Source organism: Chrysemys picta, chromosome 2, assembly GCF_011386835.1.
Source record: "Chrysemys picta bellii isolate R12L10 chromosome 2, ASM1138683v2, whole genome shotgun sequence".
NCBI lineage: Eukaryota > Metazoa > Chordata > Testudines > Emydidae > Chrysemys > Chrysemys picta.
Window position 1 is genome coordinate 232600204 of NC_088792.1, and position 12561 is coordinate 232612764.

The 12561-nt window shown below is 42.4% G+C and overlaps 1 protein-coding gene across 2 annotated transcripts in view; it reads right to left on the reverse strand.

Annotated features, from left to right (window-relative positions):
* SLCO5A1 (solute carrier organic anion transporter family member 5A1) overlaps positions 1-12561 on the reverse strand; it is a 128829-nt gene that overhangs the window by 25520 nt on the left and 90748 nt on the right. For both annotated transcript variants that reach the window (XM_005309787.3, XM_024102819.3), the window contains exon 6: positions 7853-8051. In XM_005309787.3, the coding sequence (XP_005309844.2) occupies positions 7853-8051 (199 nt within the window). The remainder of the gene's footprint in view (positions 1-7852; positions 8052-12561) is intronic.

Below are 12561 nucleotides of genomic sequence, written 5' to 3' on the forward strand. Positions count from 1 at the left end.
TTGAAAAGACATACAGGCTGGGTGGATGGGGGAGCAGGTCCCTGTACAGTGACCCCTCCTCCTCCTCCCCGCAGCTGAGGAGCAATGGGGGCAGGAAGCGGGGGGGAGGGGTCACTGTACTCCCCCATCCACCCAGCTCATGTGTATCTGGACTTCCCTCAGACTCAGACCCCCGCAGCTGAGCAGTTGCCCTGACCTATGATAATATTACAGTGTTTTATCTCTGGGTTACTGCCTGTAACTTTAAAATGATGATGTGAGAGGAGGAACTGCCCTGAAGATACAAAAGTCTGAATCTCCCCCATTTACATTAATTGACCTACCTCAACAAATTACGGTGGGTTTTTCGACTTGACCCCTCAACATCTGGCTGCATAAAGAAGTTCTCACTTCTCCATTCCATCACACACTCACCCTCTATAGCACAGCATCAGGTCACTCTATCTGCTTGACAGGCTTGCTAGGGGAGATGCATACGGTGTTCATGTCTATATCTTTTTTACCTTCAACCCTCCCTCAGTGTTAACTTGCCTTTCCAATACTGAAACACCAAGGGAGCAACTCAGGGCTGCACTGGAGGCAGAGATCTCTTTGGTGCTGATTCATCTGTGCACACCCTATCTCCATCTCACATGCTGCCTCCAAATATTGCAGACTTGTAGAATATCAGGAGATGCTGTATTTCTGCAGGTCTCCTCAACCATCCCTCCCTTACTGGGGATTATTTTGTTTTCTTGAAGCTGAGCTGTTTCCAGAAAGCTGTTGGATGAAAATACTCAATTCATTCCGACTGTTGTTGGACACTATGTCTGAGGAGTGGTCAACTCTACTGGTTTAGGCTGTTATGGCTGTGCATCAATCCAATAACCTAAATTCTTCCCAGTATCCCACCCGCAACTAGAGGCCTTAAACTGCCAATGAAGTCTGGCACATGCACATTTTAAAATTTGGTCAAAAATAACAGCATTTCCTGAATTTGTCTTTCAGTTACAAATTACTCCTCTGCTCCTTTCATTAATATGATTAGCTGCAAGTTTGAGACATGTACACACCAGAGATAAATCCCAGAATTCCATTTGATAAATTGCATTAGTTAACCTCTCAAAGGACTGTTCTATATCTCGTTTCCACTTATATAATTCTGGCAGAATTAATCAGGAGAAGAGCTTTAGACAGACTAATGATAAAGGGGAATCTACTTTCTAACAAGGATTTTAGTTTTGATTTTTTTTCTCTCCAACTATTAGTCTATGGGAGGGAATAGTAAGAGGGGAGAAGGAAGTTGTAGAGTCTAGAGTTTTAAGAGTTGTGGGGCCTCTTATTATTTATTCATACTGAGGGATACACAATCAGGCATTGGAACTCCTTTGTGTTAGGCAATGCGCACACACGCACACCCTCAACCCCCACAAGATGGCCCACAAAGTTTACAATTGAAGTAATCCACAGATAAATCCAAAATATAGGAAAGCATTATGTTATCTCCTAAACAGCAAATGGATTTGTATGTGGTTTCATTTTTATTTACTTAGATTGCAGTAGCACATATAATGTACTAAGGAGGTTCCAAGCACAAAGAAAACATAGTTCCTGCCCCAATGAGTTTACAGCCTAAAAAGTCTTCAATCTAAAAACTGGGATAAAAAGTGAAAAGGAGAAGCCTTGGCTACATAGCAAAGACATTTCTGTCATGATTAAACTAACCATCATCCCAAAATAATGAATAAATTGGATCCACTGTTTAAAAGGTGCCAAGATCATGCTGGGAAAATTGTGGTTTTGAGAAATGTTTGAGTAATCCATTTACACAGAAGGATGTTACATGACTGGCTTCTTCGATGCTTCTTCCTTGTACATCATGATTCTCTCATAGCCAAACTACCAAGCGTTCTTTTGAAATGGCAAAGAGCAAGGAGAAAAGCGGGGGAAAGGCTGGGTTTAGATACTGAACCTTTAAGGTGTACAACAGTAGTTCTCAACCAGGGATACGTGTATCCCTGGGGGTTCATAGAGGTCTTCCAGGGGGTACATCAACTCATCTAGATATTTGCCTAGTTTTACAACAGGCTACATAAAAAGCACTAGCGAAGTCAGTACAAACTAAAATTTCATAAAGACAATGACATGTTTATACTGCTCTATACTATACTATATACTATACACTGAAATGTAAGTACAACATTTATATTCCAATCAATTTATTTTATAATTATAAGGTCAAAATGAGAAAATAAGCAATTTTGCAATAACAGTGTGCTGTGACACTTTTGTATTTTTATTTCTGATTTTGTAAGCAAGTAATTTTTAAGTGAGGTGAAACTTGGGGGTACACAAGACAAATCGACTCCTGAAAGGGGTACAGTAGTCTGAAAAGGTTGAGAACCACTGGTGTTGAAACCTTGTCATGTGGCAGTCAGTTGCAGCTAGAGTTGGAGACTGAAGCTAGGAATTATGTGGTTTTTATCTAGGTTCATTTTTTGTTGTTCTGATCCACTCAGTTTTGATTGGTTGACTGGATTGAGACAGACATAACAATAGCAAAACCTGATGCTGGGGATGGGAAGTTGAGATTTTGTTGTGTATTATTTGTCCCCAAAATCCAATAAACCAATTATATCTTTCAATTTATCTACAATAACTTTAACTGCTCCAGGACAGTAGAAGAGTATAACCAAAACCAGCCAGTTTTGTATCATTTTACATATCATAAAAAGAGGGGACGGAATTAAACTAATACAGGGACTTTGGTTGCTGATAAGCACCCTGGAAGCCTACCCTGGCTATTCTCTCTCCCTGTACACTGAACGGACAAGAAAAGGCATCAGCCTTTTCATTCATTGCCACAAATAAAAGAAGAGTCTCTTTGCAGCTATTTTGATTATTTTCAGGTAAGACAGTTTAATGTTCACGAAACACAAAAACGGCTTTCGCTAGAGCAGTCTGGAAGAGGTCTGTGTTCAGCCTGAATCAGATCACAGACCTGCCCAGTGCTCACCCTCTTCCCATCTGCCACAATTTCTGACCCCACAGCGGACTCCCCGTGAGGTTCCACATAGGGGTGGGATTGCGCTATGGGGCACCTCCCCTTTCTGAGTGGGAGGGTGAGGCCTATGTGCAGTAGGGCCCCTCCATGCATGGATTTGAGGAGTACAATCTGCTCTTAGCAATTGTTTTTTCCTCTTTATTACACAACATCTTCAAATATTCCAGATATCTAAGGACAGAGACTACTGCAGTTCATATGCTCTCACTTCTGCCTTCCTCACAGGGGTGTGGCAAAGCTTAAAACATAAATATTTGTAAAGGGTTTTGAGATCTTCCTATGGAGTGTACTATTGGTTTGATTCTGTGAGATGCTGTGCACATCTGCAAGGGGCTGAGCTCCTTTCACCCCCACTGCAGTCAGTTGGAGCTGAGGGTGCTCAGCACCTCATAGGACTACTCAGAACCTTGCAAGTTTCAGCCCTAAAATGCTGAGCACTATCATTGTTATCAGGGGCGGCTCTAGGCACCAGCAAAGCAAGCACGTACTTGGGGCAGCCCATTTGCAGGGGCGGCAGGGATCCAGCATGGGAGCTGAGAACCAGCAGGGGGCCCTGGGAGCTGTAGTTCCTTGGTTAGCTCCCTGCCTATAGAGCCAGCCCTGGCGCAGGGAAAGAACTACATTTCCCAGCATTCCCTTGGCCACTACCAACAGGAAAGAGGGGGAGGGAGGGAGGAAGCTGAGACCTCATGCTGCAGCCTGCTGTGAATGGAGAGCTGCACTCGGAAGGGCAGGGATACCATATTTTAACATTTAAAAAATAGGACACTCCACGGGGAGGGAGGGTAGCCCCATCCTGCCACCATCCACTCCCTCCGACTGCCCCCCACAGAAACCTCAACCCATCCAACCCCTCCTGCTCCCTGTCCCCTGATCACCCCCTCCCCCTGCCCCAACTGCCCCCCAGGACCCCACCCCCTATCTAAGCCCCACTGGTCCTTGTCCGCTGATTGCCCCCTCCCAGGACCCCACTCCCTATCTAAGCCTCCCTTCTCCTTGTCCCCAACTGCCCCCTCCTGAGACCCCCTCAACTTCCCCCCAGGACCCAACCCCCTACCTGTCCCCTGACAAACCCCTGGGACTCCCATGCCTATCCAACCGCTGCCTGTCCCCTGACTGCCCCCCCGAACCCCTGACCCATCTAACCCCCCATTCTCCCTGCCCCTGACTGTCCCCCCGAACCTCCGCCCCATGCAACCCTCCCTGCTCCTTGTCCCTTGACTGCCCCCCCAGAACCCCACACCCCTTCTCCAACCCCCCAACCCCCTTACCGTGCCACTCAGATCAGCGTGTCAGACACGCTGCTGCATACATGCTGCCGTGCTTCCCTGCGGAGCCACAGGCCCCCTCCCCAGCACCTGCCTTCCAGATTTGAACACCTCAAAATTCAGGAGTGCTCAAGCTCAGTTTGGGCAGCTGTTACTTCATTTCTCTCAAATCAAATATACTGATCCACTGTAACTTGCTGTAGAAAAAGTAGGATAAAATGGAGCAAGAAATGCTTCCCAGTGGTTATTAGGACTGGAATTGCTATTTTCAACAGCCATTGCCTTTTTTTTTGGTTTGTTTGTCTGTTTGTTTAAAAGGAAGACAGTGCATTGGCAAATTCCCCATAGAAAGAAAGAGTGGAACAAAAGAATAATAAAGGCACCTCAACTTTTCCTCATTTATGGAGGACAATCTTATAATATGCATCCAGATATCCTCCAATCACACAAGCTGAAAATTGTTCCACTTTACTGCAGTTTTGTAACCATATGGGAACCAAACCTGTCTGTGTTCTGTGCACATCAAAAATTCCTCTGAATGACCTGTCCTGGGAGCGAGTTACCAGTGACCCAGGCCTGCGGCAGAAGGAGGGTGCAGGTGGGAGGCAGAGCCCAGGGCTGGGGCAGCAGGAGGTGTGGGGGGGAAGGCAATGGTGGGGGGTAGGGGGGAGCCCAGAGCTGGGGCAGCAGGGGGGTGCGGGTGGTGGGGGAGAGCCCAGGGTTTGGGCGGCAGGGGGGGTGCAGCTAGGAGCCCAGGGCTGGGATGGGGGGCAGCCAAAAATTTTTTTCTTGGGGCGGCAAAAAAACCTAAAGCTGGCTCTGATTGTTGTTATGCTTTGCAATGGCAAAGGATTTCACAGGTGTGCACTGTGGCTAAAAAGCAGATCTGTTCATCATGTATTCCCTTTGTCTCCAGGTTTTATTTATTTGGTTTGGCTTATATGACCAAATTAATTATCGTTCTCAGCAATTAATTCTTAAACTGCTCCAGTGGGTCAAGAAGTATATTGTAGATACTGCAGCTCAGGACCTCATGACATCTTTTGCATCTTTCTCCATTTCAAATTGTTGTGTATCTGGCTTCCATCCAAAAAAATCTCAGGGTGCATGTATCAAATACATGGTTGAGCTTTTTCTTTCAAGTATTTCATGCTCCTTATATTCAGTTTTTCTGGTAGGCAGAATTTTACTCTCCTGTTTCTCCTCTACATCTGAGTGGGAGCTGCAGGGAGCCAGCTCCCTAATTCAGAACTGCCCAGCCTGGTGCAAAAAAGGGCTGCACAAGAGCATGCCTAATTTACAATGCTGGCGGAAGAGCCCTCATGTTACATTTAAATGTTACATATGTCAGATTGTCATTAGAGGCAAGGCTAGAGTCATTCAACTGCATCGTTTAAGATGCTGAATGTGAAATACAGAATTGCCCTGAATCTTACTGATAACCCAAGCAAGCAATGACAAATTGGCAAATGCAAAACTACCTGTGTCCAATGTAAAATTACAGAAAATCTTTGCAAACATATTTAATCTACCTGAGCTTCCCGGTCCAATAACTGTCCGCAATTTAGAACATGCCTGGTATAGGCACATTTACATTATGAAATATCATTACCTGCTTTCCTGAATTTTGAGAGCTGTGTTTGGTTTTTTATGCTAACTAGACACAGCTATTCACTCTCCTTTCTATTGGATGGGTGGATTATGCCCAAGCAAGAAAAAAGGAAATTACTTTGATGTGACTTTCGACTACAAAAAGAAATAGTTATAAACAGATTCTGCATTTGCTTACGAAAATGAAACACAGAGCTAGTAACTGGGATCTATTACAAGCTTAACTTTGGAGAAGGCTATATCTATTTTTGGTATCCTCAAAATGAAAAATTTCCTTTAGAAAATGTGTATATGTTTTTTTTAAATGCTGGCATTCTTTGATGTCTGAGTAAGAGTTTCTTATTAATGAAATGGTTTAAAGCTAGATCAAATGAGAACAACTGAACGAATCTGGGAGAAGTTTATCACGCCGATGACCAGGTTGTAAAGATGAATGTGGGGCTCAGCACTGCTTGTTTTATTAATCTGTATATCAACTGACTTACTATGTGGCTTTAAGTAATTCACACAGGGCCCACTCCTGCAACGTGCTGAGCACCTTCCACTTCCACTGACACTGATGAAGTCCCAGTGACTTCTTTTTTCATTTTGATTTCAATGGGAGTTGACAGCAATCAGTACTTTCAAGGATTCAGCTTTTAATATGCCAACCACCATGTCTAAATGAGAAAGTTGCGTGGGTTTGACTAAAGGTGTTACTTTAAACCTCTTTAGTTAAAGCCAGCGGAGAAGGCTTATTTCCGTTTAATTGAAGTAAATTAGGAATCAGTTTAGGCGAAACTGCTACAAGCTGTTCTTAAAACTGAAATAAGAGTGTCCACACAGGGGTTTGCACTGGTTTAACTACATCAATTAAAAAAACAATTTAAGTTAAACCAGAGCAACATACTCATGTGGACAAGCCCTCAGTTCTCTTGTTTGTGACAGCGGGGCCATAATACTTACTTCTAAAATGAAGAAGGAGCTGGTTAGTTACATTTCATCTGAAAGATTTAGAACAAGGCAGTTTTTCGTTCACTTGTATTTCTTCATTTTACTGCCAGCGGGTGTCACAGCATTTCAGCTAAAGATAGATAACTTATGCAACCCCTTCCTTGCTAAATAATGTACCTGTTGTTTCTGTCCCCATTTCCTGCTTCTTCAGCCAGGCAGTATGACACGATGGCACCCCCCCAAGATCATTTCACTCTACAGCCTGACCCTCAGCACTGGCCCCTACCTATCTGAGTCAGAATCAAGGAGGGCTGTGGCTTAGGAAACAACAGGCCAGCTTTACAACTATGGAGGATCCCCCTGCATTTGGCTGCTTCTTCAGGGGCTGATTTCCCCGGCTCCATGGCTAGATTCTGCTGGCAGTGAAGTACAAAGCAGATACATAACACCACAAGAAGATGGGACCCAGGATTTATTTTCTTATTTGAATTTTTTTCTATTTTGTTCTTTCTTCCTTTTCTCACATTCCCCCTTTCTGTTTTGCATGTGGTCTATTCTCTGTCCCCTCTTTTACCCCATTTTTTTATTGAATAGTTTTCTCTCCTCCTACTCTGCTTTCTTCATGGTGTCTCCGAGTGGAACACAAACCCACTAGTGCTGAAGCTCAAAACTGAACTTCCAAACCCAAGATACTTGAATTGGTTTGATATCAGGCAAAATAAGTTCAACCATCTATCCCCTTCAGGCTCAGGCACGACCAAGAATACCTAGGCCACCCAAATGAGTGTTTCATAGGCTTTCATTGTCAATCAGCTATAAAATAAAAGAATGTTGGCCATACAGTTAAACCATGTATTTATCTGACTGTGTTCACCAAGGTCTTGTTTGATGAATAGACTTCAAAAATAGCTCATTTTTAAATTAAATAAAATAGCTAGATTTCTAGCAGGCTTTTGCAAATAGCTGGCATTGCAATCATTGATTCAAAGACACTTACCCCGTTGTGTATGGGATATTTATGCCCCCTAGATTAATGCTGTCACATCCAACAATGAAAAGCGTTGAAAAGCACAGCAAAGACACACCGCTGCAAATCATAGCCAGCTTCGCAGACTCTCTTGCACCAAGTTTGAGCTTTTTAATAATGTAGCCACCTAACACAATGCCAACCCCAGCACTTGGGACAATAATCACACCTGTTTGGAAGAAAGTGAGATGTAAGGTTAAAACAGGAACTGTGGAGAGAGAATAGAAAATAAATATTGGTTTCACCCACTAATTAGATTATGACAAATTCCACAATATGGCCCTCGTTGACTAATTCACTACCAGCAAACTGAGTCAGAATTTTTAGCGCTCTGGGACTGATGTCAAAGGATTAATAAAAGCTTCTTTATGATTTTCCCGGCAGCAGAAAAAGAAAAATTGCATATACAAGCAGAAATATTGATTTGTATTTATTTCAGAGTGGGCTGGCTACTGGTGGCAGGGAATCAAAACATAGCTGCACAGCACAAAGACCCCAAAGGTTACAAGGCAGGCGATGACAGGACCCCTTACTGCTCTGGGTAGTCCCCAGAACATCACAAGGAATGCAGATTGATCCAGTTTAATTAGTGAAATTCTGATGAAATTAGTTCAAATGTTGGGGTAAATCCTGCTTTTCTTACTCCTATGATGAGTCCCAGTGAAGTATATGTACTAATCCAAACCTTCAGGGCAGGACCAAACTTCATAAGCCTACCTCGTTCTAACAGCCTAATGAGTCTTTTTTCTAGGAGCTCTGTAAACTTTTATGGTCATAGATGCTAACCAGCTGATACCCAGATTCTGATATCTTTACTCATGTTGAGCATTACCATGTCTCATGAGTGGTCCCCTTGATTTTAACAGGACTCCTTGAAGACTCACTGTGAATGAAGGTATCCAAATCTGGCCCTTAGCATTCCACCACTTGAAAGACTTGGCACTTAAAATTTAGAGCACAATAAACTTTAAGCCCTGACATGTTTATGGATAAGAACTGTGACTTTGCTGCTACGAACATCAATTGGTAGTGTTGTAGTGGGGCCACAGGCTAGCCCTATCTCCCAGTGCCCTGTGGAGTTGCTAAACTGTACAAAGTTCCTGTTTTTCCTAGCTTCTCCTGGCTCTCACTGCCCATTGCTTCTTATTGTACATCTTTAAGTGATGGTCTTGCTCAGGGAGATTCATTCAGCATCAAATGTGAATTTAGAAGCTTTCAGACAGTTGCATCCAGTGAAAGGGGGCTGAAAAAATCATGATAGGCGTTTTTTTTTTTTTTAATGATGGGACATGTAAAACAAAAGTCTACTGAAAAACATATTATAATATAGCTGCAATTGTAACAGAACCTTCCCCTGCTTTACCCACAAACATTTGCAGAAGACAATCTCTGTAACAAGTATGAGGTTGGAAATGTGAAAATAACTGTTAATAAATGTTACAAGCAATGCCACCATAATTACTACACCAACTGTGAACCTAAGATCTTAATAATAATTCTGTGTGGAATTAGAAAGATCTCTCAATCTCCCAACAGAGTGGGCGTTAATATTTTTAATTCTTTCTAAAAGAATGTCTCTTCTGAGGGAACAACTTCAGAGCTGTTAACTCCCAGGAGAATAAACAATTGGATATGAATGCGAGAAGGACATAATTCCAACTTTTTTACCCATTCTGAACATTTTCTCTCTCAATATTTATCAAAAGGACAAATAGCAAAATGTTAACTTGATTAACTGTAGTAAGGCATTTGATACGATCTTGCATGATATTAGTAAGGCATTTGATATGGTCTCGCATGATATTCTTATCGATAAACTAGGCAAATACAACTTAGATGGGGCTACTATAAGGTGAGTGCATAACTGGCTGGATAACCGTACTCAGAGAGTAGTTATTAATGGTTCCCAATCCTGCTGGAAAGGTATAACGCATGGGGTTCCGCAGGGGGCTGTTTTGGGACCGGCTCCGTTCAATATCTTCATCGACGACTTAGATATTGGCATAGAAAGTATGCTTATTAAGTTTGCAGATGATACCAAACTGGGAGGGATGGCAACTGCTTTGGAGGATAGGGTCAAAATTCAAAATGATCTGGACAAACTGGAGAAATGGTCTGAGGTAAACAGGATGAAGTTTAATAAAGACAAATGCAAAGTGCTCCACTTAGGAAGGAACAATCAGTTTCACACATACAGAATGGGAAGAGACTGTTTAGGAAGGAGTATGGCAGAAAGGGATCTAGGGGTTATAGAGGACCACAAGCTAAATATGAGTCAACAGTGTGATGCTGTTGCAAAAAAAGCAAACGTGATTCTGGGATGCATAAACAAGTGTGTTGTAAGCAAGACACGAGAAGTCATTCTTCTGCTCCACTCTGCGCTGGTTAGGCCTCAGCTGGAGTATTGTTTCCAGTTCTGGGCATCGCATTTCAAGAAAGATGTGGAGAAATTGGAGAGGGTCCAGAGAAGAGCAACAAGAATGATTAAAGGTCTAGAGAACATGACCTATGAAGGAAGGCTGAAAGAATTGAGTCTGTTTAGTTTGGAAAAGAGAAGACTGAGAGGGGACATGATAGCAGTTTTCAGGTATCTAAAAGGGTGTCATAAGGAGGTGGGAGAAAACTTGTTCATCTTAGCCGCTAAGGGAACAAGAAGCAATGGGCTTAAACTGCAGCAAGGGAGGTTTAGGTTGGACATTAGGAAAAAGTTCCTAACTGTGGTTAAACATTGGAATAAATTGCCTAGGGAGGTTGTGGAATCGCCATCTCTGGAGATATTTAAGAGTAGGTTAGATAAATGTCTATCAGGGATGGTCTAGACAGTATTTGGTCCTGCCATGAGGGCAGGGGACTGGACTCGATGACCTCTCGAGGTCCCTTCCAATCCTAGAATCTATGAATCTATGAATCCACCAGGCAGTAACTGTTCTGAGGTAGGGCACAAGCACAAGATTGAAGAGCAGGACAATTTGGAACGCTCTTTAAGCATCGGTCCTCAGCTATATCAATTTACAGCAAGTCAGGATCTGGCCCTGTGTATTGTCCATCTTGTTGCTCTTCCCAACTTTCTGCAAAAATCCCCTCACGCTATTTTATTCTCCTTCCCCACTCCCTATAATTTACCTTCATTCTTCCAGATACCTCCTTCTGACCCATCCTTTGCATTCAGTGACCTCACTACCTCTTTCTGGCTTGGTTTTCAGTTATTACAGAAAGCTGTGCTGCTCTCCCATCCATTCTGGGCCAGATTGTCCTTAGAACAGGAGCTGAGGGGATAAGGAGAATGTTTGTCTCCCCTCCCCCCACCCCCTCCACATTCATCCCACTCGGGCAAGAACTAGGGAACAATTGAAAACCGTGCACTCAAGGAGCACAAAAAATTCACCCTTAAGGGAAGGGGACAGGAACACGCTGACCTGCAGCTAGTTGGTAGCACAGAGGGAAGCCTGCAGCAGCATACATTCACTCAGTATATCATGGGGCTTGGAATGCAATTTTGCCCCCTGTGCAAAGCAGAACTTGATACTTATATTTTTTTTCATACAGTGTATGTGAAATGGAAGGTAATAAACTATCAAAACAACATAGTCACTACTACAATGGCTCTTCCAGAGGAGCTTCCAAAGCAAAGCATATACAACTAATTGAGGTATTCATTTTTCACTTTCAAAGTCATATAATGGAACAAAACTGAGATTTGATAGTAAGCCATTGTACTGCACTTTGCTTTATTTTACAATGATGATTTGGCATACAGGATTTTTTGTGTGCGCACAAAATATTATGCTGTATATAGTACCTAAGATCAGTTTTCAGTCAGTAATTTTTGGGCTCTGCCCTTTTTGCTGTTGTCAGAATGCTGCAGTACTTGAAGCTTTCCCACAGGAGAAAAGATGATAACAGCTACTAACAGTCTGCTTGCAGAAACCTGCAATATTTGCTCCCAGCATTGCATTTCCAAAAGGAGTAGCAAAGAGATTTTAAAAATCAATTCTGTGTAAGTTGTACACTGCACTTTTTCTAGAAAAGAAGTAGAACCAGTTTACTGTATATTACTATATTTAGGAACAGTAGAAGTTACTAGTGAATGCAAAAGAGTGTAGATTGCAAAATATAACCCTCTTTCTTCACACACTTTTATAATCTACTGAATCATTTTCTCTTTTGAGCTGAAATTTTCCAAGTTTAGCCTCTGCCCTGAAGTCAACTTCTTGTTGTTTGTTTTTAGAAAGTTTAAGAGCTTTAGGTGTTTTGGGTTTTGTAGTTCACTGTGGGTAGAAAAATTAAACTTTTCGCATTTAAAAAATTCTAACCACTTTTTTTTTTTTTTAATAAAAAAGACTACAGCAAAGGAAACTCAAGTTCAAAACTTGAATTCTTGCATGGATTTAATCCTCACTGAAGACTAATGCCTTTGCTTTGTTTGAGAAAAGAAATTGAATGAAATTTAGCAAAGAGATGGCTGTTTGTAAATTGCCAATTGAAAATTCACTGTGCAAAATCTCAGTAGGTCTCCAGCTGGCCACACAAAGATAGAAGCACTGAGCATATATGTACAGCTAGTTAAGTGCACATCTGAAGTGTAGATATTTTGGTTCAAAGAATTTACAAATTACCCTGCAACTGAAGCTAGAAGAGCTTGTAAACTAACAGTACAAGTAATTTACAAGCTCCACTGG